The sequence below is a fragment of the Molossus molossus genome, unplaced genomic scaffold (genome assembly GCF_014108415.1).
Source record: "Molossus molossus isolate mMolMol1 unplaced genomic scaffold, mMolMol1.p scaffold_m16_p_17, whole genome shotgun sequence".
NCBI lineage: Eukaryota > Metazoa > Chordata > Mammalia > Chiroptera > Molossidae > Molossus > Molossus molossus.
Window position 1 is genome coordinate 60,661,444 of NW_023425352.1, and position 24,551 is coordinate 60,685,994.

A 24,551-nucleotide genomic window follows, 5' to 3' on the forward strand; every position below is an offset into this window, starting at 1 on the left:
GCGCCGTAACTCATTATCATTGGTGTTCTTCTAAGAAAAGGGAATTTTGATACAGACGTGTGAACACTGAGGAAAGACCATGTGAAGAAACAAGCCAAAGAGAGAAGCCTCAGAATGAAACTGACCCTGCTGACATGTTGACCTTGGACTTCTGTCTCCCAGAGCTAGGAGACAGTCAATGTCTGTTGTTTAAGCCCCTGGTCTATGGCACTTTGTTTTGGCAGCTTTATCTGTGAAGTCCTTCTGCATCCCAGGGTGTGGGACCAGGGCACAGGAGAAACTCTGGCTCCGAGGCCCAGACTGTCTGCATTTCCCTTGAACCTGTCCCGGCCATGATGGAGCTGAAGTCCCGGGTGGGGAGGCTGTCTTGGTTGGTGCTCTGTGTACTGGGTGAAGCAGTGACCACGGTCAGAGATTAGGGAGCCCTGGGGGAGAAATGGAAAACCCACTGTGGAAACTGTGAAGTTCTGTGCCAGAGTGAAGGGTGATTTTTATGCTATCGAGATGCTAGTGAGTGGTGAAGGTAAAGTACAGCTTTGGGGTGAAGCTCAGCTTATCCTGCTTTGGAGTCAGATGTACTCGGTTCCCACTCTGCATTAGTCATTCGTTCTCTGTTCTAGTGTTTCTCATCTTAGAACCAACCAACTCATCCCCTTTCTGTCCTAACCCCATCTCCTCCCTGGCCGCTGCTTCCTGTTTCTGCTCTTTGACAGGGAATGTCAAAGGGTTGTCTGCAGTCCCCTCCACCCCCCGGTCCCTTGCCGCCTGGATGTGCCCCCACTGCGCTGGGGCTGCTCACCTCAAGCTCTGCCATCAGGCCCTGTGGCCTCCTCCCTAGGTCCCTCGTGGCCTCTTTGTCCTTATCTTTTATGATGTCTCAGCAGCCCGCAGCTCAGTTTACTCCCTTTTACTCAAAACGCTTTCTTCTCTTGGCTTCCCCTGCAGACATCGTCCCTTCTGGATTTTATCTTACCCCTTGGCCTCCTTCTCAAGCTCCTTCTCTGACCCCAACTGTCTCTCAACTTTTAAATGGAGGAGTGTCCCAAGACAATCGGGCCTTCTTTTTTTTTTAGTGGCCACATTAAGTCTGGGGCTGAGAAGAGTCACCCCCTGTAGACCGTCCCCAGTAAGTGTCTCTGCTCGAACTGGCCCACGAGTGCTGGGCTCACGCCTCCCACTGCGGACTGCAGGTCTCGTGGGTGTCCTGTGGCATCTCAAATGCATCAAACACAGGATTTTTTTTTATCCTCACCCAAGGATATTTTTCCATTTATCTTCAGATAGAGTGTGAGGGAGGGAGGGAGAGAGAGAGAGAGAAACATCGATCTGAGAGAGACACATTGACTGGTTGCCTCCTGCATGACCCTGACCAGGGCTGGGGACTAACCGCAAGTGAGGGACGTGCCCTTGACTGGAATCGAACCCACGAGTCATTGGTCTGTGGGCTGACGCTCTAACCACTGTGCCAAACTGGACAGGGCCAAACACAGAATTTTAACTTTCTCCTCCAGCCACAGAGGGTAATTAAACACTCAAACACGCCCAGCCCATGTGCAGTCCTGGGGCCATTGCTTTCGTGGTTGCCTGCCTGCAAATGTCTCCAGAATCTTCACCGCCAGCCTCCTTACTGTTCAGGTCTCAGACCACGTCACTGGCTCTGAGAGGACACCTGGTCATGTGGCCCGAAGCCGCTGCCCGATCCTCTCTGTCACTCACCCTGTCTTAATTCTCTGTCTTAATTCCCTTCAAGGTGACCACATCCCCCCTGACCAGAAGGAGATGGGAGTTGAAAGGGAAGGGCTTGGGGCTCAGTGTCAGGCTGAGCAGAGCGAGCCGGGAGGGCAGCTTGGAAGCAGGAGGATCGAGTAAAGGCCTGAACGGTGGAAACTGCAAAAAGGGTTGCCCTCAGGTACACAGGCTCAGTGAATATTTGTTGTGGTGTCTTTTTCTATAACAAATCAACAATTTGAGCCATGTGAAAGCAGCCTGTTAGCTCCATTTTGATGACTCAGTCCTATAAGATCCTGAAATAAAAATGCTACACTGGCCAGTAGGATTCTTTTGCTTGCTAGGCTACCCTTCTGGAACCATGGCCTGGCCACTGGGCCCCAGATGACTGCACAAGTATAAGTCCCAGCTCTTTGGGCTATTTGGTTAACCCTTTGCATGGAGGAGAGGGTCAGAGAGCACCCTGAGGGGAGAAACAGGGAGTAGGGCTCATGTGAGACATGGTTGGGCTTGGGACACCTCACCTGTATAGAACTGCTGCCCCTGCCAATCCTGGGAGGACTCTTGCTGGTCATTCCTGGTGGGACTTGGGGGGAAATTTGCAAAGAAGGCACTTAAAGCATGGTGTTTGTTGTCATGAAGGGGTCCTGCTGGCTTGGGTCTGAGGACTGTCCTGCCTGTACCTCTGTCCAGCCTCCACCACGGACTCCTGGAATGCTGGTGGTCAGACACAGACAGAATAACCTCAGAGAGGGGACCCATCAATTCTTACACTTGAGGGTTCCTCAGTGAAACGGCTGGATCTTTATCCAGGCACCCCAGAGTGAAGCTCGCCTCTCAAGGAAGCCTTGTCTGTGCACTCCGCGTCTCCATTCAGACACTTCCTTCCTCTCTTGAACAGGAAGAGTCAGGGAGCATCTGAGGAGAGTCTCCACCATGAATGACAGGCAGCAAATAGAACAACACCAAAACCCAAAAAATAAAAAAAAGAGTAAACAAGAGGAAATAAACCTAAATCAGAGAATGGAGATGAAAAAGCTCTAAAACAGTTAGAGATGGGCTATTGCATTCATGAAACAAGTAGAGGGTGCAGTGAAGCAAAAAGGAACAACCAAGGAAAAAGAAAGAGGCCTTGGAAATTACAAAGGCAACAGCTGAAATAAAAAATTCAGTAGAAGGCTTGGAAGATAAAGTCAGTGAAATCAACCAGGGAATAGAACAAAAAAGACAAGAGATGGAAAATAAGAGAGAAGGGATAAGGCACTTAGAGGATCACCTTGAGAAGTCCAGTTTTGGACAAACAGAAGTTCTAGAAAGCAAAGAGAGGAATGAGAAGAGAAGAACTTGTCCAAGAAATCCTAAGCCAAGATGTGTTAGACTGGAAGGACCCAAGACTCCAGGAGAAAGCACCTTAAGTGCCCAACAGACTTGACAAAAGAAAATCCAAACCAAGGCACATAATTTTTAAAAAGTTCAGAACATCAGTGACAAAAAGAAAAATCACGTCTTAAGCAGAAGAATAATACTAGTGCAATATTGGATGCTAGAAGACAAGAAGGTACCGTCTTCTAAATTCTGCAGGAAATGATTACTAATCAAATTCTATGAGTTCAGCTAAATTAGCAGTTATAGGTGAGGGCAGCATATAGACATTTTCAGACAAGACTCAGAAAGTGTCTCTCTGTGCATCCTTACCTGAGAAATACTGTACGCTATGTTGCTGCAAAATGAAGAAGTGGCCAAAAAAAGAGACCATAGAAAAAAGAAATAAGGGCTTCAACTCAGGGAGGGCTGAGAAGGGAGTCCTGGTGGGTGGATGGACAGAAGACCTAGACAGCAGCCAGTTGAGATGAGAGAAGAAGGTAAGGTGGTAGCTGGGGGAGGGGGGTGTCCCTTGAAAAAAGATATCTGCTGTATTACTTTTATAATAAAAAGCACTTGGTTAAACACAGAAAGATTTTCTACAGATATTAGAGAAGTTTGGGAAAAAGTTAACATCCAACTTCAAGATAAAACAATTATTAACTCAGGAAAAAGCAAAAAAGTATTTGAAAGAAAAACCCATCATATTACCACATGAATTTAAGGTGCCATTAATTATAAAATGTATCATTATTTTAAGAAAAAAACAACAACAACTGATGGCAAGTTGTTAACCACTACCTTCCCACCAAAAAGGCAAGTTTTAATTTGCGAAATATAATGATTTCAGAGACCCTTAGAAAGTTAATAAAAGGTACTTAGAGTGGTGGAAATATCACCCTATTTGGCTTTTCAGTGCACCATATTTGCACTGATTTAACCACAAATTGTGATGTGAATTTATTGTGGGGATGAAGAGAGGAAGAGTATGGGTGTGGACCTGTTTGGTAAAGATAAGTGCTATATCCTCATGTGCCAGAAAGAAAGGTAGTGGTTAACGTGTAGTTGATAAACATAGAATCAGCAGAATTATTCTACATAGACGTAACCACAGGAAGGAACAGCTAAAATAACAGAAAATGGTGGAAGGTTGGGCATGGACTAGCGTGGGGTCATCAGTTGGAGAATTGCTGTTTTGTTTTTGTTTTTTTAGTCCTCACCGAGGACATTTTTACATTTATCTTCAGATAGAGCAGGAGGGAGAGAGGGAGAAAGAGAGAAACATCGATGTGAGAGAGACACATCGATTGGCTGCCACCCACACAACCCCAACCGGATCCAGGACAAACTGCAACCGAGGTAGTGCCCTTAGCGGGAACCGAACCTGGGACTCTCTGGTCTGTGCAGACGCTCTAACCACTAAGCCAAACCGGCCAGGGCGAATTGCTGTTTTTTTTTTATAACAAGTCTCGGGCTGATAATGCATGTTAACATATGTATGTTACTTTGATGTAAACAAAGGTGGAGGAACATATACACACACATTACCTTTTTGGAGCTTAAAAATAGGACAAAAATTGGAGATCTGGGGCCCCCAAATTGCTCTCTTTAAAATTTCTTACCTGGACATAGGTTAAGACATGATCATACCCTGCTTAAGTGGCCTCTAGGAAGATCAGGGCCCCCCTCAACCCTCCCCCCAGAATGGACGTGTGGCCCAGGCTGGCCCAGCGCCCTATCTCTGCAGAAAGCTGGCGTTTACGGATTGTTCTCGCCTTTCCCCCATCCGCCCCTCACCACAGCTACTGGGTGCAGCCAGCTCACACGTGTAGACTGCATGCCCACCCCACCCCCCACCAGCGCAGAATCCCGGGCACTTCTCCTCCCTGGGAAACGTCCCTGTCACGTAACTTATTCTGCCCCATGACCTTCTAGAGGAAAGAGGAAGAGGAGAGGAAGCGAGGGGAAGAGCAGATCCGCCTGCAGGAGGAGCGGAGAGCCAGGGAACTCTACTGGACCCTGAAGCAGGCGCAGCTGCAGGGCCAGGCCAGCGAGGACGAGGAGCGCGCGTGGGAGGAGCAGCGTGAGTAGAGCTGGGGCCTCAGGGCCCGGAGACCAGCCTCCCCACCCCGGCTCCCTTGTTTCCGTGACCGGCCATCATCCAGTCCACCCAGCCCAGAGGCCTGCCTCGGGCCACCCTGTGCCCCGTCCGGCTGAGGAGCGTGCTTGCCGGGCAGATCCTACACTAGAACAGAAAGCCCCCCGTTTTCTGGTGACCGATGACTGTGCTGCTCCCCGGATTCAGAGGAGCCCCCAGCCAGTCTGCGGGTGGTGAAGGGAAGCGGGCGGTGGCGGGCTCGCAGAGGCCAGGACACGTGTAAGCGCGGCAGGCAGTGCGCAGTGCCCAGGCGCCCGAGAGGCGAGGCGGCGCGGGTGGTGACAAAGCTGCGGAGTGCCCAGTGCGTGGGCAGGCGGGTGGGAGAGGGAAGGTGGAGCCAAGGGGGAAGGCGTCTGCAGGCTTGCTGTAATCAGGTCTGGAAAGACAGGCAGATGTGGAAATGACTGTCTTGCAGGAAGAAGTTTTTACTCCCGGTTCCAAGAAAGAGAGTGCAGGCCACTCAAGGCCGCGAAGGGAAGCACCAGGGTCAGTGAGGAGGCGCAGGGAGTGAGGGCATCGTGTGGGCAAGAGCCTTTGTCGTGGTTTCTGTGCCAAGGCAAGGCAAGGGAGGCCCAGGCTGGGCTGGTTTGAATGATTTCAGCCGGCTTTGGGATACTGGGGCTGTCTCCAGTGACCTGACACCCGGCCCTGGGGCCATTAGGGCAGATGGATCGTGACCCAGAGTGTAAGAACTAGATAAAGGAAGTGGCTGGGAAAAGGATTCTGGATTGGCCGGTTGGCATGTGAACAAGCCAGTCCTTTACAATCTTTAGGAACTAGCCAGCTCTGGGAGGGGCAGTCTGTAGGATCAGCAAGGTCCTAGAAACATAAAAAAATACAAACAATAAAAAATGCGTGTAATGCAGGCGGACAGTGGAAACTTCTCAAGGCGAGTGATGTGACTGAGGCTGGGTTTGGGAATGAGAGGAGGAGGCTGCTGGTGTGGTGCGCTCCAGAGGCCACCGGACGCTCGGCCACAGCAGGCGGAGCAGAGATGTGCCATGACCTCCACTTCCCAGACCTCTTGTCCCCAGCCTTTCTTAACCATACTTCAAAGTCATGAAACAGACTTTTAAAAAAATTGAAATATAATCCCCTCAATATAAAATTCATGCCTTTAAAGTGTGCGAGTCAGTGGTTCTTAGTCTACTTACAAAGTTGTGCAAACATAACCACTATCTAATTCAGAACATTTTCATAACCACAAAAGAAAACTCTGTACCCACTGGTTACTTCTCCTGCCATGCCCTGGGAAACCACGACTCTAACTTCTGTCCCTATGGATTTGCCTATTTTGGATGTTCCATATAAATAGAACCATATATTACGTGGCCTTTTGTATCTGACTTCTTTAATTTAGCACTTACTTCCTTTTTATGGCTGAATAAAATTCTAATGTATGCATATACCACATTTTTGTTTATCCATTCACAAGTTGATAGACCTTTGGGTTGTTTCCACTTTTTGGCTATTTTGAATACTAGTGCTATGAACATTTGTGTTTTTGTGTGAACATATATTTTCAATTCTCTTGGGTATATACCTAGGAGTGGAATCTCTGGGTCCTATGGTGACTCTGTTTAACATTTTGAGGAACTGCCAGACTGTTTTCCAAAGGGAATGCACCACTTTACATTTCCACAAGCAGTATATGAGGGTTCCAGTTTCTGTACATTCTTGCTAACACTTGTCATCTTTTTTTTTTTATGATACGCATCCCAATAAATAGCAAGATGCTATCTCATTGTGATTTTGATTTGCATTTCCCTGGTGATTAAAGATGTTGAGCACCTTTTCATGTATCTATTGACCAACTATATGTGTTTTTTTGAGAAAATATCTATTCAGGTTCTTTGCCCATTTTTAAACCAAGGTATTTGTTCTTTTTTTCTTTATGTAGGAATTATCACTATAACCTTTCTTCTTAGAATGGCTTTGCCTCATTCCATGTTCTGCTATATTATGTTTCCATTTTCATTTATCTCAAGATATTTTTTTATTTCTTCTTTGACCCATTTGTTGTTCAGGAGTGTGTTGTTTAATTTCAACATAGTTTTGAATTATTCAGTATTCTTTCTTTTGTTGATTTCTAGTTTCACATCGTTGTGGTTGGAAAAAAATTTTAATGCAATATCAATCTTCTTAAAATTTTTTAAGACTTATTTTGTGACCCAGCCTATACTGTACTCTGGAGAATGTCCCATGTGGGTTTGAGAAGAATGTATATTCTGCTGCTGCTGAATGAAGTGTTTTGTGCAAGTCTGCTGGTCCATTTGGTTTTAAGTGAAGTCATAGCCAATGTTTCCTTGTTGATTTTTCTGATTGAATGATCTGTTCATTATTAAAAGTGGGGCCTTGACATCTTCTATTAGTATTGTATTGCTGGTTTAGTTCTCTCTTCAGATAATATTTACCTTATATATTTAGTTGCTCCAATGTTGGGGGCATATATACTTATGATTGCTATAACTTTTTATTTTAATTTTTTTCTATATTGATTTTAGAGAGAGAGGAAGGAAGAGGGAGAGAGAGATAGAAACATTGATGAGAGAACATCGATTGACGGCCTCCTGAGGATCTGGCCCACAACCTGGGCATGCGCCCTGACTGGGAATCGAACCGGCGACCTCTTAGTGCATGGGTTGAGCACAACCACTGAGCCACACTGGCCGGGCATTGTAATATCTTCTTAATCAATTGATTCCCTTATCATTATATAATGATCTCCTTTTCTCTTGTTACCATTTTGGGCTTCATGTTTTTTTTGTCTGATGTAAGTTTAGCTATCCGTGCTCTTGTTTTGTTTCCACTTGCATGGAATATCTTTTTCTATCCAAGAAGGGTGAGCATTTGGAAAGGCCCTGTGGAAGAAACGACATTTGGTTTGGGAAAAGTGGGAAGGTAAAGAAGGGAAGGGAAGGGCATTGTAGCAGAGGGAACAGCATAAGCAAAAGCAAGGCCATTGTGTGCATAGGGCATGGCACATGTTTTAATGTGGCTGCAGCCTGAAATTCAGTGATGAAATGAAGGTAGAAAGATAAGATGGTCAAGAGCTAAGAAGGATTCAGTCATTTAAATTCAGAATGAAAAGCAAAGTAGGGCAAAGGTTTATACTGAAAAGGTGATGAACAATGACAAAGTGAAGTCACATGAGGCTACTATGGTGTGGGGGAAGGAGCACTGGACTGGCAGGCCTGCCCTAGCTCTGCCACTTACCAGTGTGCCCGTGAGCAAGTTCTCGCTCAGGTGCTTAGTCTCTTCATTTGTAGAATGGGGGTAGTCATTTTGAGTTGAGGCTTGTTGGGAGGGTGAAGCGAGAGGGAAAAATCCAAGATGCTTTCTCAGTTGTAAAGGGCTGGCTCCCCTGAAGTGTTTCTCTTTTTGTAGCTACACAATGAGATGGAAAGTTATGGGCTGGGCTGGTGTTTCGTTAGGGATGGAAAATGGAAGTCATCTGGCCCAAGTGCTGCCTGATTGCTAATTAATGTACCGCGTGGCAAGAGTAAATGGGAAAACCTCCAAAAAGCTGAGAAAAGATATGATAATATAGGTCCCCTGATTTTGAGCCCTCATTTTATGCTTTTCTTAAAGAATGGTGAGCTAAAGTCTGGGGCCTGTCATTCAATCCAGCAGAGCCATTCTGCACTCAATTAATTTAATATGAATGATATAGTGGACCATTAATCTACTGGGAACAGCAGTTTTTGATAAAATACCTAAATTAAATTCTCCAAGTTAGAGAAAAAGGGGAATTGTTCCCTTTAGTATCACTTGAATACAGACTTAGTTATTCAGTTCAAACAGCAGAACTGGCTCTGGCTTCTGTAGAAGCTCTGAATATATCAGGCAGAAATTCATTTAATTATTTCTCAACTGTGAACTTTGGAGTGTGGAGTTCAGTAACATCTAGTTGCCCAGAGATTTAGAGATGAGCCAGAATGACTTTGTCAAGGATATTATTTACAAAAATCGGAACTGTATTATTGTTAACCCCTTCCCTCCCTCCTTGAACTGTGTGGTTCTGGGTGAGCCCCTCACCCACAGCTGCACTCCACTTATCTGCCGGTGTTGTCAGAGCTGAGTGAGAAAACTGGAGTCTAGTGATACGGGTTCAGTTCTCTTCCCTCCTAGAAAGGAGTGTGCTGTGAAGTCTAAAATGCCATTTGCTGGGATAGGTGGAACCCAAAGGGGCTTGTGGAGATGCTGTGTGGTCTGGACATGGGGTGGGGCAGAGCAGAGTTCAGGGCTGGAGGGAGAGCTGAAGGGCCTTTTCCATCCGCTGATGGGAATGGAAATCGTGCATTTGACACAATGCATTCAAACTCTCCTCAAACTTCGGCACCACATATATTTGGTTTAACAGCTGAGAGTAATGCCAGTGTGAGTCGCCACATGCCTGATTTGTGTCCTGCTTAAGGTTCTCTCTTCTCTTGAGTTACTCAAGATTCCCTAGGCGCTTAATGTCTCAAACGGGAGTCATTCTGAGAATTCTGGTCTTAAGGGACCCCTGGAGTTGCTCCTGGTGGCCACAGGGGGTCACTGTTGGAAGCCATCAGGAATTTCGAGCAGGGTGGTTGGCAGCCGACCTCAGTCCCAGTGGAGAGAGCCCTTCCCTTGGCCTGCATTTCACTGTGGGTGCACCTCGCTTGCTTCCCCCGAGGTTCACCTCTCGGTGCCAAGCCCACCTCCCCCCAGGCGAAGGCTGCTGCAGCAGGTGGAGCCACCAGAGGCCTGTGTGCACACCCCTCAACGTCTGCACTGCCTGTTTCCCTTTCCCAGGGTCAGGAAATCTCTCATTTTTTACAAAGACTGTGTTTTTCCCATTTTCTTGATGAGGTTCTTGACTCTACTCAGCCCCCATCCCACCCCACATCATCCTTGCCTCCACCCATTTGTGCCTTGACCAGAACGGGCCCTTTCTAAAGATAGCGTTCTCGTCCCCATATCTCACAGTGAACACAGTAACAACAGCAGGTCATATTTAAAGAACCTCTACTATGCTTCAGGAACTGTCCCAGCCAATTCTGTGTACTCTCAAGGCAACCCTAGGAGGCCCCCATTTTACAGATGAGGAAATAGAGATGGTAATTCAAGTTGTCCAAGGTTACATGGAATAGGAAATGGAGCCGAATTTAAACACACCTTCACCCACACACAATTGTAATCTTTATTGGTGCCTTTTCCTATGTAGAGGATTACTCACTAATTTTCAGGAACACTATTCCATTCACTCAAGGGGCTACTACAAACTGACATTGCTTTGAAGTATTCAGTTTCTCTGTAGGATATAACTGGATTGTTTGGGTTCTGTAAAGCATGGAGTCTTTTTCTGTCTGGGCAGAGGTTGAGAGAGGGCTCAGGGAACATGGGTAAGTTCTCATGAAGAACAGCAATGGCTGATCTTCCAGGACTTTGGGGCCATGGGGCCTTTTCTCCTGGGATTTCACAGGCACCTCTTCCTCAACAGGTCCAAACTCAATCCTCTTCTTCCTTGTACTTCCAACCTGCCTCGTCAACTGACAGTCAAAGGCAGAGTCTTAGCTGCCATTATGGTCTCTCCTCTTTGAACACAACCAACCCCCAAACTTACCAAGTTGTAAGAATTTACCTTCTTAATATTTTTTGAATTCTCACCCTTCTTCTCCATTGACCTAATTGTCTTACCTTTGACCCCTGTTATTCTTTGCCTATATTTTTGTTTTCCAAGCCTTCATCTTTGTCCCTGTCAGATTCACTCCCAACAATGGAGCCAAATCAATCTTTGAAAAGTGTAAACAGCATCCTGCTCTCCCACTTAAAACTTTTCAGTGGCTTCCATCACCCTCTGGTGAAGCATTCAGATTCGTTAGCCAGTATTTGTTGGTCTCCTAAATGACCTTTTCTTTTCCTGCTTCCTCACCTCTTGTCCCTTCCTGGGAGAGCTTCCCTCTGGCCATGCTGACCCATCCCAGGAGAGATGCTCGAACTCCCTCTTGCTCTGGGCCTCATTCCCTGAACTTCCTCTGCCCAGAATACCCTCTGCGTGGCCGCTCTTGATTGAATCCTGTGTGTCCACCAGGTATCAGCTTAGAGGTCCTTCTCTGGAGGATTTCTCTGCCAGGAGCCCCACAGCATCCTGTGAACACCCCACCACAGCTCACCATTTGCTAGTGTGTTTCCCTACTAGACAGTAAGGTCTCTGAGGGTAGAGACTGCTGTATCCACATCCCCTAGCACCAGCCTGGCAGCCAGCTGATATGGTACCCTTGTGAAAATTAGAAAAAGGTGCCCATTCCTCAAGACTCTGAATTGCCATCTGACAGAAAATTGTTACATCTGCACAAATCTATGATAATCAGGTGGCGACTGCAACCCCTGCCATTGTGCGGTGCACAGCTTGGTCCTACATGGCACAGAGCTGGCACAAAGTGGGCACTAAATCACCTGTGCTGAATGAATGTGCACACCCTGCCCCAATGTGCTATATAAAATATTTAAAACCCCAATTCTCGCCCGGCTGGTGTGGCTTAGTGGTTGAGTGTTGACCCATGCACCAAGAGGTCACTGGTTCAATTCCCAGTCAGGGCACATGCCCAGGTTGTGGGCCTGATCTCCAGTGGGGGGCATGCAGGAGGAAGCCAGTTGATGTTCTCTCTCATCAGTGTTTCTCTCTCTCTCTCCTTCTCTCTCTAAAATCAATAAAACAAACAAAGAAACAAAAACCCTCGGCTCTCTCAATGATGAGCCTGGTTGTATTTCTGGAGCTATGTAGTTGCTCACAGAGATTCTGCCAAGAGGAAAACCAACTCCTGTTGTCTCTTTAGCATTAGAGAACTGAGCAGGAGCCTTGAGCACAGATAAGGACCTGGTTCCAGAACAGCCTGGCGGTTTGGCAGCCCTTGGATCAAGTATGGTGAGACCCAGAGAGGTGAAAACTTGTCCTAGGCTAGACAGAGAGTTAGGAGCCACCCAAACAGAAGGCTCCCCTCCCCTCCACTGGCCCTCCTCCCCAACCAGGGGCAGCTGAAATTCCCAAGTCTGATGTGGGTGAGGTTGGACTCCCAAAACTGTGAGATTATGGGTTTCTTATTGAGCAGGAGGGTTCCAGCCGGGCAATACTCAGTTCTGAGGAGGTGACCTCAGGCCAGACAGGTGTGGGTGCATCCCTGTGTTAGGAGGGCAGAGCTGAAAGGGACCTTTCCTTCTGATCTGCAGAAGAGAGACGGAGGGTCGAGGTGAGCCCACAGCGAATGGTGACACGCAGCTAGCTATGCTCCAGCTCTTGATTCTCAGCCTTGTGCTCGCCAAACTGGAATGTAATGGGATGTCTATTTTCTTTTTAATTTTTTTTCTTTATTGATTTTAGAGCAAGGGGAAGGGAGAGGGAGAGAGAGATAGAAATGTGATAAGAGCGAACATCGATTGGCCTCCTCCTGCATGCCCCCACCAGGGATTGGGCACAACTTGGGCATGTGCCCTGACCGGGAATCGAACCCCTTGGTGCACTCAACCAGTGAGCCACACTGGCCAGACTCCATTTTATTTTATTGCAGTAAAAATATGTAACCTAAAATTTATCATTTTAACCATTTTAAGTGCATAACAGTCAGTGGCATTGGGTACATTCACACTGTGCTGTCGTCACCACCATCTCCAGAACTTTTTCATTTTCCCAAACTAAAACTCTGTCCCCATTAAATATTAACTCCCCATTCCTCCCTTCCCACAGCCACCATCCTACTTTCTGCTGCATGACTTTACTCCAAGTACAATAAGCAGAATATAAACAGAATCGTACAATGTTTGTCCTTTGTGTCTGGCAATTTACTTACCAGTGTCCTCGAGGTCCATCCATGTTGCAGTACCGGCCAGAATTCCCTTCCTTTTGATTCCACTGGATGCGTAGCCCACACTTTATGTGTTCATCCGCCCATGGGCCTTGTTTCCACCTTTTGGGTATTGTGAAGAATGCTGCTGTGAACAGGGGTGTACACACGTTTGTTCAGTTGCCTGCTTTCAGTTCTTTTGTGTACGTGTCCAGAGTGGAATTGCTGGAACGCGTGGTAATTGTGTGTTCAATTTTTTATGGAACTGCTGTATGGTTTCCACGGCAGCTGCACCCTTTACATCCCTACCAACAATCCACAAGGTTCCAATTCCTCCATATCCTTGACAACACTTGTTACTTTCTGATTTTTGTTTTTGTTTTTTCCTAAAATTATTTATTTACAATAGCTATTCTAATAGATGTGAAGTGGTATCTTATTGTGGTTGGTCCATTTTTTGATATCTAAATTCAGCCTTCCTTCTGAAGTCTTCAGTACCTTCATGCTATCTCGGTTATCTTTATGGTATTTCTGTGAGATGAGGCTTCCTCCCCCTTTAAAAGATGGAGAAAGGGAGGCCCTGGAACTACCTGAGAAGGGAATGGCCACAGACCCTCTGTTCTGCGTGCAAAGCGGGCCCTGGCTGTGCCTGCCAGGTAGGCCTGTGGGCGCCCCCTTGGGCCAGAGGGTGGGCTATGGGAGGAAGCAGAGAGGACTTGGTCTGAGCCCTAGCCTCCCGGCAGGTCCTCCGGGGCAGGAGGACAGTCCCATACTCACAAAAGCTCCTAGGTGACTCCTAGTGCTAGTTTTGGCTATTTTGCTGGGTTAGGTGAAAAGACATTCCATGAATCCTGGTTTCTCATGGCAGAGTCAGGGGTACAGTCCTAGTCCTTTCCTGATTCTGAGAAGGAACTAAAGCAACCTTTAAAAATTTTGAGTGTAATTTAAGGGAAGCTATTTATAAATTGCTGCAGGGTCAGGTCTCTGATGACCAACAAGGGTGCCCCCTCCTGGACTGGCCAAGAACTGTTCATGGCTCTGGTTTGGATGCAGCAATGCTAGGGCTAATGAAAATAAAAATTTTAGTTAACTTACCATGGTGCTTACTGATTCTAAGTGGTTCATGTTATTAGCTTTTCTAATTCTCATAACAACTTTATGAAGTAGTGACTCTTATTATCTCCATTTTACCTATGAGGAAATGGAAACCCAGAGTGACTGAGTAACTTGTTCAATATCACACAGCTGGTAAACGGTGTTGGGATCTGGACCTAGGCAGCCTGGCTCCACACATGGGGAGATTTGAAGAATCCAAATCATTTCATAGTTTATAGTGTTTCTATCTGTTTCATTTAATCCTTGCAATGACACAGTGAGGCAGCCATTCTTGTCGTTCTCACTCTAGCAGAGGTGGAAACCGAGGCCCGGAGACATCCCGAGGTCCCTAGGGACGCTGCTGTGGCGTGCCGGGGGAGGAGTCCGGGAACCTGTGCACTGCTGGGGGTGCACATGCTCAACCTCTGAAGAACACAGTATGGAGGTTCCTCAAAAACTTCAAATTAAAACTACCACATGGCTCTGGCTGGTTCGGCTCAGTGGTAGAGCGTCGGTCTGCAGACCAAAGAGTCACGGGTTTGATTCTGGTCAAGGGCATGTACCTCAGTTGCAGTTCATCCCCGGCCCTGGTCAGGTTCGTGTGGGGAGGCAACCAGTCGATGTGTCCCTCTCATGTCGATGTTTCTTTCTCTCTCCTTTCTCTCCCTCTCTCTCTGAAGATAAATAGAAAAATATCTTCAGGTGAGGATTAAAAAACAAACAAACAAACAAACAAAAAACATACCATATGGTCTAGCAATTTTCTGGGTGTACAACCAAAGAAAATGAAACAGGATATTGAAAAGATATCTGCACTCCCATGTTTGTTGAAGCATTGTTTAATAGCTAAAATGTGAAAGTAACCTAATATCCAACAGTGGATAAATGATGTGTCACACACACACACACACACACACACACACACACACACAGCAACATTATTCAGCCATGAGCCATGAGAAACAAGGGAATCTTGCCATTTGCAACAATGTTGTTGGACCTTGAGACCCTTATGCTAAGTGAGATAATCAGACAGAGAAAGACAAATGCTGCATGTTCGTATGTATATGTGGAATCTAAAGAAGCCAAACTCATAGAAACCGAGTAGAATAGTGGTTCTGAGAGGATGGAGGTGGGTAGAGGAACTGGGGAGATGCTGGTCAGAAGGTGCAAGCTTGCAGTTAAATGATGCATAGAGGTTCAATGCCCAGTATAGGATTATAGTCAACTGTACTGTATTTCATATTTGAAATTGTTAAGAGACTGGATCTTAAATGTTCTTTTCACAAAAATGAAATGATAATTATGTGATATGATGGAGGTGTTAGCTAATGCTATGCTGGCAATCATTAAAATGTATAAATGCATCAAACCAACACACATACGCCTTAAATGTACACAGTGTTATATGTCAATCATATCTCCAAAAAAGTGTGTGTGTGTGGGGTGTATGGAGAGAGAGAGAGAGAAAAAAGAAAGCAGTCTGACTACATCGATTCCTTTCCTGTACTCTAGGCTGGGTGGCAGGGTTGGTTTGCCAAGGCCAAGGTAGAGATCCCACTTCCTGCTTGTGGCATCTCAGCGCCCTCGGTGCTGCTGCCCGGCATTTCTGAGCTGCCCCAGCTGCCCATACATGGCAGCTAGTCTTGGTCGGTGAACACAGATGCACAGAGGAAAGTCTGCGGAAGTGGGGATCAGGGATCTTGGTGGGGCCAGAGTGTGGGGAGGGGCTCAAAGCCCTATTGGGCAGGGGAAGAAAGTGGGGTGGAGGGGACACTCCTTAAGGGCCAAGAGCCTGTCCCTTCTCCTGTGTGCAGTGGGAGCCACTGAAGTCTTTTGAAGAAGAAAGAAGACAATGGTGGGATTAGAGCTGGGCTTTGGAAGGTTGGGCTAATCTCTGTATGAGCAAGACTCAGGGCCTCTCCGAGCTGAGTTCCAAACACTTGTCTTCTTAGTCTGCACATGAGTTCCTTCGGCAACCTGTCTGTCTGTCTGTCACTGAATGCTGCAACCTCTTAGGGGCTGTGAACTCTCAAAGTGCACTGGCCCTTGTAGGGCACATGTTTCTGTGTTTAGTTTGCAGCCTGGTGACTGTGTGAGCCTCTCACCACATGCACAGCAGATGTTATGATGTCTCAGGCTCTGGAACTCACAGACACGCTGCCCGGGCACAGAAACCTCAGTGTTCTCTCAGGGATGGCTTCTGCCCTCTTCCGTCTCTGCACAACTCTTGTTGGCCTTTCCAGACCCGGCAGGCTCTCCCTCACGGCACACGAGCACTGTGGCTCCTGAGCTCTGACAGCACTGACCGGCCCTGTTTCACTGTGTTGGAGACATTTACTTGTCCTCTGTTCCCAGCTGGGCTCGAGCACCTAGAGGAAAGGGTCCCTGTTCTCTGTGTCCAGCACAGGCCTGGCACTGGTTCAGTACTTAATTGGGCACAGTCACCTAAGGACGTGTATCTCCCACTGAGGGATACATATGTGTTCTAGGCACTGGAAGCAGCAATGAATAGACCAAAGAAAATCCCCACAGGCCCTTGTTGAGTCCATGGACCATTGGAGCCTCTGCATGTGACCCCACTTGCATAATTACCAGCCGAAGGACAGACTTCATGCTGCCTTCCTCAGGGCTGGGGATGCTATTATGTTTCAAGAAGGGGTTTTTGGCAACACAAGATTGGAAGTGCTTTGTTTCAGGGCCAGGGCTATCAACCTTGTTTCCTCCAAATACTAACAGAACCCAGCTCTCTGACATTGGTACGTTGCGGGCGCTGCATGTGTACTGATTGGAGCTGGAGTGGAAATATACAGGTAAGGTGCTACTCCAGCAGGGGCAGCTGACCGGCTTGGGCCGGCGCTCACTGGCGTGAACAGTGAGAGGATCCCAGCCAGCTCCAGTTTTCTGAAAGGACTGGGTTTTAGAGTCAGACAGGGCCCTGACAACATGCAGTCAGACCACAAAATAGTTGGTTTTAATTGTAGACCTTGCCTCCAACAGGCTCTGCTGTCTCTCAGGGCATTTTCCCAGTTCCAGGTCACCTTTTTGAGTTTCAAAGGCAGTAACACGCACATGGCTTTTCCAGGCCACTTGGCTGAGACAGGGCCTTGCCCAGAGGAACAGGAAAAGCGGGAAAGCTGGGCAGAGGGGCACCTGGGAGCTCTTTAATCTGTGGAGTGACAGAACTATCAGCGATACTTCTCCCTCTTCTCCCCAACACACCCACCAGCTGTCAAGCCCACAGGAAACCAACGAGAAAGAGCCCAGAACTGGGCACCAGTGCTTCTTTCCAACAACTCATCCTGGTAGCAGGAAGGATGGTTCTTGGCCTGGCCTGGCCACTGACCCAGCTGGGCAAGTCACTGTCCTTCCTTAGGCCTCAGTTTCCACATGACTGACATTGGGAGGTTGGACTGGATGGTCTTAAAGCTCTTTGGCTTTCTGTAGGAAAGAGCAGAGGCTCTGGTGTCAGATACCCCTGGTTTTAAAATGAAGGCAACCCGAGAGGGGTCCATGTGGTAGAAAGAGCTGCATGGGCTTCAGAGCCAGACACACATGGGTTCCAGTCCTGGCTCTGCCCCTTACCAGCTGTCTAACTTCGGGGCAGGTTACTCGCCCTCCCAGAGGCTGGGTTTTCGATGCAGAAATAGTGCTGTGCCCTCATCCCTGGGTGGCCGGGGAAGTATCTACCACGAGCCAGGGCAGAGGAAGCATGCAGCCCGAGCTGGGCACAGAGACAGTCTGCAGTCAGTGTGGGTGGTCATGGAGGTGTGAAAGGTGCCTTGACGCGGGTGGGTGGGCACAGGGCTGGAGAAGCTGCCCTGAGCAGGGCACTCCCAGAAGAAATACATACGGAGATGTAAATTTCCATCCAGAGGTTTCTTGCTCATTCTGGAAGAGGGCCACAGGAACAGCCTGATGGCCCCGAACTGTCACGAATGTCTGTAGCCCACAAGGACAGGCTAGTGCAGGGTTGCTGGGTAGGGCTGGGCTTACCTCCCATTCCCGGCTCCGGCTCTGAGCTTTCAAGCAGCCCACGCTGGGGAATCCGGCGAATCCTGGGCCTCTGGGGAGACGGGGCTTCTGGCCCAGTGCTGGTTTGGCCAGCGTATGGCCCGGGCCGTGGCGCTAGGAGAACATGCTGTCTGTGCCTTTCCAGTGCGTCGGTCTAAGGCAGCTGACGAGGAGAGAAGCCGCCGGGCCCAGCATGCCCGGGACGAGTACCGGCGCCTTTCGCTCCGTGCCATCCAGAAGGGCACCGTCGCTGGCCTCAGCTTCATGTTCCAAGAGCTTGGCCAGAACCATGAGCAGGAGGCCAGACTCTACCACCACTTTCCGGGCTTGGGTCCGCCACTACCCCTCGCAGTGCCTGTCAGGTGGGTCTGGTGGGGTGGGGAGCTCTGCTTGGGGAGGCCTGGCTGGGGACAGGGCCTTGGATGGGCGCAAGGGGTACTGGGGATCCAGTCCTGGTTCTGCCTCCAACTTGCTGTGAAATTTGGGGCTAGTCATTTTCCCTCATGGGCCTCAGTGTCCTAGTCTGTGGAATGGGGTAGGAGGGGGAAAGGGGTGGGGATTGGAGATTTCTAATAACTCTGGAGTTTTGAGAGTCTTTAACTTTTTTTGGGTGTCATATTCCTTCAAGAATCTAAAGCAAGCTGTCTACCCTCTTCCCTCTAAAATGTGCAACTATAAATAGTACCCAAAAATGTTTGCATAAAATTTCAAGCTCTTACAGGTCCCACATCCCAGGTTAAGAACTTGTAATATAAGACCTCAAATGGATTAAATACGGCTTAGTGGTACCCAGCTGGTGTGGCTCAGTGGTTGAGTGTTGACCTGTGGACCAAGAGGTCACTGGTTTGATTCCTGGTGAGGCCACATGCCTGGGTTTCTGGCTTAATCCCTAGTAGGGGGTGTGCAGAAGGCAACCAATCGATATTTCTCTCTCATCGATGTTTCTATCTCTCTCTCCCTCTCCCTTCCTCTCCCTCTCTAAAAAAAAAAAAAAAATCAATAAAAACATATTTAAAAAAACATACAGCCCGGTGGCCTGGAAACCAGGCTGGCTGCCTTCTGTAGCCACAGGCAGTGAGGGTACATCCTGGGCTCTGAGAGCAGGTTTGCAGATGAGTGTGGGGGTGCAGGGGACTCACACACAGGCCTCACTGGAGGGGTTGGCAAGGGCACTAAGGTGCCTGCCCTTGATCGCCAGGACTGCGGGTGAAGTGGTTGCCTCTCCACCTTCTGCCTGTGTCCACCGAGGCCAGCCCCAAGATGTGTGCCCCACCACTGCTGAGCAGCTGCTCCCCCAGTGAGGGCTCTGAGGCTGGGTGGTGAATGCCTGCTGCTCCCTGAGCCACAGTTAATCTGCAGAAGAGTCCTTTCACCTGTCTGAGTTTTGCTTTAATTGGGATTTGGGGTTATTCATACCCCCTTCTCCTTCTCCTCGCAGTCTAGAGAGAGCTGACCATGTCTGAATTCCTCCCCTTCTTTCTTTCCCCCCTTTCTTGTCTTTTATGTGATTCACAAACCAGAAAGTTTAAAATGCCATAAGGAGAAAAGACCAACTCTCATCCTTGCCCTCCAGCTGCTTAGGTCCCTCTTTCCCCAAGGGAATCATTATTCTTAGCTCATGTGTCTGCCTAGTTCCTTTTTGTAACTGCCAACACAAAGTCATATCCCCTCTGTGGATTTTTTTTTTTTTTTTGCATAAAAGTTTGCCTATTCTACACAGGGTTCTGCATTGTAATTTTTTCCTTTTATATATTGGAGATATTTTCATATCAATTCTTAACTATTTATTTATTTTTATTTAGTTTTCTTTTTACAGCTGATAGTATTCCACTGCAAGGATGTGCTATAATTTACTTATCAAAAAATCTATTAATGAAATTGATGTTGTTTGAAATCTTTGCTTATTACCAACAATGCCCTTAATGAATAATCTTGTAGACATTAATTTTATACACGTACAGCTTTGATCTACAAGAGAGACCCCTAGATGGGTTAAGGGCTGTGTGCATTCACAGCATTGATCATCACTTCGGCTTGCTCCTCACTGGGTGGTGCCAACAAACACGGTCAATAGATGTTGTCAAACTCTTGTTTTGTGTGAGAGATAATGTCTCAGTGAAAGTTTAAATTGCATTCTATTTAAGAGTGAGAGTAAGTATTTTGTGTATGTTTAAGGAACATGGGTATTTCCATGCCTGTCTGTTCTTTTCTGTCTTTTTCATTGTTACTGTTCTTTTCCTCATCCCCCATTTCTTTTTTTAAAATTTTTTTTAAAGCTTATCTTTATTGTTGAATGCATTACAGATGTTTCTCATTTTTCCCCCATTGACCCCCTCCTCCCCACTCCTGCCCCCCACCTGCTTTTCTCCACACTGTTGTCTGTGTCCATTGGTTATGCATATAAGTTCTTTGGTTTATCCCCCCCCCCCCCAAGCCCCTTTCCCTTTGAGGTTTGTCAGTCTAGCAACCAATTTGTAATCCCTTCACCTTTTTCACCCATTCCCCCAGCCTCCTTTCCATCTGGCAACCAACAAAATGTTCTCTGTATCTTTAAGAATGTTTCTGTTCTGCTTGTTCATTTTGTTTGTAGATTCAATTGTCAATAGATATGTATTCATTGCCATTTTGTTTGTTCATATTTTTTATCTTTTTCTTCAAGAAGACCCTTCAACAGTTTGTATAATAACGGTTTGGTGGTGATGAACTCCTTTAGCTTTTCCTTGTCTGGGAAACTCTTTATATGGCCATTGATTCTAAATGACAGCTTTGCAGGACAGAGTAATCTTGGTTGTAGGTTCTTGCTTTTCACCACTCTAAATATTTCTTGCCACTCCCTTCTGGCCTGCAAAGTTTCTTTTGAGAAATCAGCTGACAGCCTAATGGGAACTCCCTTGTAGGTAACTGCTTTTCTCTTGCTGCTTTTAAGATTCTCTCTTTGTCTTGAACCTTTTGCATTTTGATGATGATGTGTCTTGGTGTGGGCCTCTTGGGGTTCATCTTGTTTGGGACACTCTGTGCTTCCTGGACTTGTATGTCTGTTTCCTTCACCAAGTTAGGGAAGTTTTCTGCCATTATTGTTTCAAATAGGTTTTCGATTTTTTGTTCTCTCTCTTCTCCTTCTGGCACCCCCAAGATGCAAATGTTGGCACGCCTGAAGTTGTCCCAGAGGCTCCTTACGCTAGTCTCATTTTTTTGGATTCCTTTTTCTTTTTGCTGTTCTGATTGGGGATTTTTTGCTTCCTTATATTCCAAATTGATGGTTTGCTTCTTGGCTTTACCTTCTCTACTTCTGACTGTACATCCTTCAATTCTGAGTGTTCCTTTTTTATGCTCTTGAGGCCCTCACTAAGTTTGCTGAGGTTCTCACTAAGTTCATTGAGCATCCTTAGAAGCAGTGTTTTGAACTTAGCATCTGTTAGGTTGCTCATCTCCATTTCGCTTAGTTCTTTTCCTGGAGTTTTGTTCTGTTCTTTTATTTAGGACCTGTTTCTTTGTCTCCTCATTTTGGCTGCCTCCCTGTGTTTGTTTCTGTGTATTACTTAACGAGAGGTATGGGGCTCGCTGAGACCAAAAGCTGCTTGTTTGAAAGAATTCAGGAAAACCCGAAGCAGGATCCAAGACAGGCCAATCCTATGGTTAAGCAAGTGGCAACAGCTTGGGTGGACCTGAAAGTTGGGTGGGGTGGGGCGGGGCCTCAGGAGTCACCAGGGCGGGGCTCCCAGTGTGAGCCAGGTTGCTGGAGTCCCAGATATGGCAGCTGTCTGCCGCCCCAGGGAAGGGCTCACCAAAGGAACAAAGGCCCCTGACAGCACATTTGTCCCGGAGAAAGCCCCCTCTCCAGCCCTCGCTCCAGTGCCAAACAACTCAGTTCTTCCTGTATGTCTCTGGTGCCCCTCAAGCTGCTTCCCCTCTGAGCTTAGATGGAGCAAGTCCGTGCGTGGGCCCTTTAAGAGGAGCTGCCTGGGGCTCCAGCCACCTCAGCCTCCCTGAGCCTCAGTTCCTGCTGCTTTTTCCAGCCAGAAGTTATGGGGATTCTCTTCCTGGCACTGGAGCCCTGAGTGGGGCGCCTGGTGTGAGATGGGGACCCCTCAGTCCTGAGGGAGGACCTTTCCGGTCGGGGTATCCTCCTATTTTTTTTTTTTAATCCTCACCCGAGGACATTTTTCCATTTTTTGTTCAGACAGAGTGGGAGGGAGAGTGAGGAAGAGAGAGAGAGAGAAACAACAACGTGAAAGGGACACATCGAGTGGTTGCCACCCACATGACCCAACCAGGGCTGGGGACAAACTGCAACCAAGGTACACGCCCTTAGCGGGAACCACACCCGGGTCTCTCTGGACCACAGGCCGATGCTCTAACCACTGAGAAAACCGGCCAGGGCTCTTGTGACAACTTTTCTATGCTCACACTGCTTGCTATTGTGTGTGTGTGTGAATGGATTCATTTTAGGGCAAATAAACATATGAGCACCTTCTGGGGTTTGCAAAGAAGTGCTTCACATCAAAGAGTTGGTGCAGGGCAAATACAGGATTCGTGAGGGGACAGTTCACTTTATGAAAGACAATGACAGCAGCGGTGAATTCTAAATGCCATTACTATGAAGTGGACAGCAATGACAGTAAGAATTTTCCAGGTTCTTCAAGCGGGGCCTGAGGCCTGCCCTCCAGATGCTGTGTTTTCACATGGACTAACACAATGTGATCTTGTATGTTACATATGTGATCTTGAATTAACATATGTTAATTCTGCAGATAGCTGGTGTGTGCCTGCTATGTGTCATGTGTTGTCCAGCTCCAACTGTTTCTTGCCCGTGTAGCTCCGATAGCAGGGTCTTGTGCAGCCCAGTCGCTACATGCACTCAAGAACCACGGTTTAGACACAGACACAATGACAATCTTGGCTTACTTGTGAGAAAATGCAAAAACATATGTAACTCACTACTCATAAATTCAAGTGCCTCTCTTCATCTCACTCTCAGTATCTTCAACTCCTTTCAAATCGATCCAAAGTCACCGATGCAGTGTTCTGCCCCTGCCCCCCATTTCCTCTGTCCTTACCCTTTTTATTTCTTGGTGGTGAATCTCAGCCACAGCGAATCGGGGTTCTCCGGTTTCCCTCTGCTTGCCGTGCTGATTCTACTTCACGAAAGCACGGAGGGAGCTAGCTGGCAAAGGCAGGTGTCCCTGGGGAGGACCAGGGAAAGGGCCAGACGGAGGACAGAACCGAATTCTCTTCAGTGGGGTGTGGGGCGGAGGCCAGAGGACACCACGTGCGGATAATGTTTCTCTCGCTGCATCAGGAGCCTTCTTCGCAGGTGCTCCTGCTCACAGCCTGCCGTCTTTTCTCTCCCTCAGACGTCCTCTCCTGTCCTCGTTTCCACTCCCACCTGTGTCGTTTTTTCAAAGCAAGTGATAACAGTTTTCTTTGGAAAAATAGTAACAGCTGGTCCATTATAATCTGCAAAGTGCCTTTAAGTACCTGGACTCACTTAATCCTCTCCACATGAGGTGTGAGTGTGGGCACTGTGCTTATTCATCCTTACAGTGGCCTCCCTTTCCCCCCACTCCCTCTCCCTCCTTCTCCCCTTCCCTCTCCCCCTCCTTCCTGACTCTCCACCCTCCCTCTCTCTTCTCAGCAGGACTTGGGAGCGCCCACTGCGTCCTGTCTCCAGAGAAGTCATAGTCCGCTGGTTTAAGGAGGAGCAGCTGCCCCGCCGAGCTGGCTTTGAGAGGAACACCAAGTCCATCGCCCCCTGGTTTCATGGTAGGACAGCGGTCTGGGTCTCCAGGCAGATACTTCCCACATCTCCACTTCTTCCTGAGACTGGGGAGGAGGTCCTGAAGGACTTTTGTAAGCAGGGGAGGAGTAAAGGACTTTTAGCTGCTAATTTCACTTTCCCCACAATCTCCCAGGGTTAAGGACCAGCTCTCCTGGCTCACCTGGGTGAGACTGGAGTGGTGGACAGAGCTCCCATGTCTGTCATTTTCTTGCACGTCGAGTGTGCTGAGTTCAAGGCACACGTTCTGATTTCCCCCGGGCATGTGCTGAAATAGAGAGTGACCCTTCTCGAGGCCTAGGAGAGCATGGCATGACGTCTCTGAGCAGGAGCCCAGGAGCCGGGAGGCACCGGGACACTGGATGTGCCCTCTTCCTGCTGGGAAGGGGCGAGCACGGCCCCTGCCCACGGCTCTCACCTCACAGCCCCCTTGGCCAGCCAGGGCTCCTCAGAGGGGTCCTCTCTGTCCTCACAAGACATGAGCTCTCAGTGGACCAGGAGCTCCTGGTGGGCCGTCCCCGTCTCGTCTGAGCCTGAGTCCCCAGATCCTTGTGGTGGCCCAGCACATGGCAGGCTTTCTGCACATGCTTGTTGACTAAATGGCAGAGTGGCT

At 47.9% G+C, this 24,551-nt stretch overlaps 1 protein-coding gene across 1 annotated transcript in view; it reads left to right on the top strand.

Moving 5' to 3' along the window:
• Positions 1-24,551, top strand: part of SH2D4B (SH2 domain containing 4B) — a 95,788-nt gene that overhangs the window by 35,351 nt on the left and 35,886 nt on the right. Inside the window, exons 4-6 of the mRNA XM_036265795.1 lie at positions 5,026-5,173; positions 18,308-18,524; positions 23,801-23,925. Of these exons, the coding sequence (XP_036121688.1) occupies positions 5,026-5,173; positions 18,308-18,524; positions 23,801-23,925 (490 nt within the window). The remainder of the gene's footprint in view (positions 1-5,025; positions 5,174-18,307; positions 18,525-23,800; positions 23,926-24,551) is intronic.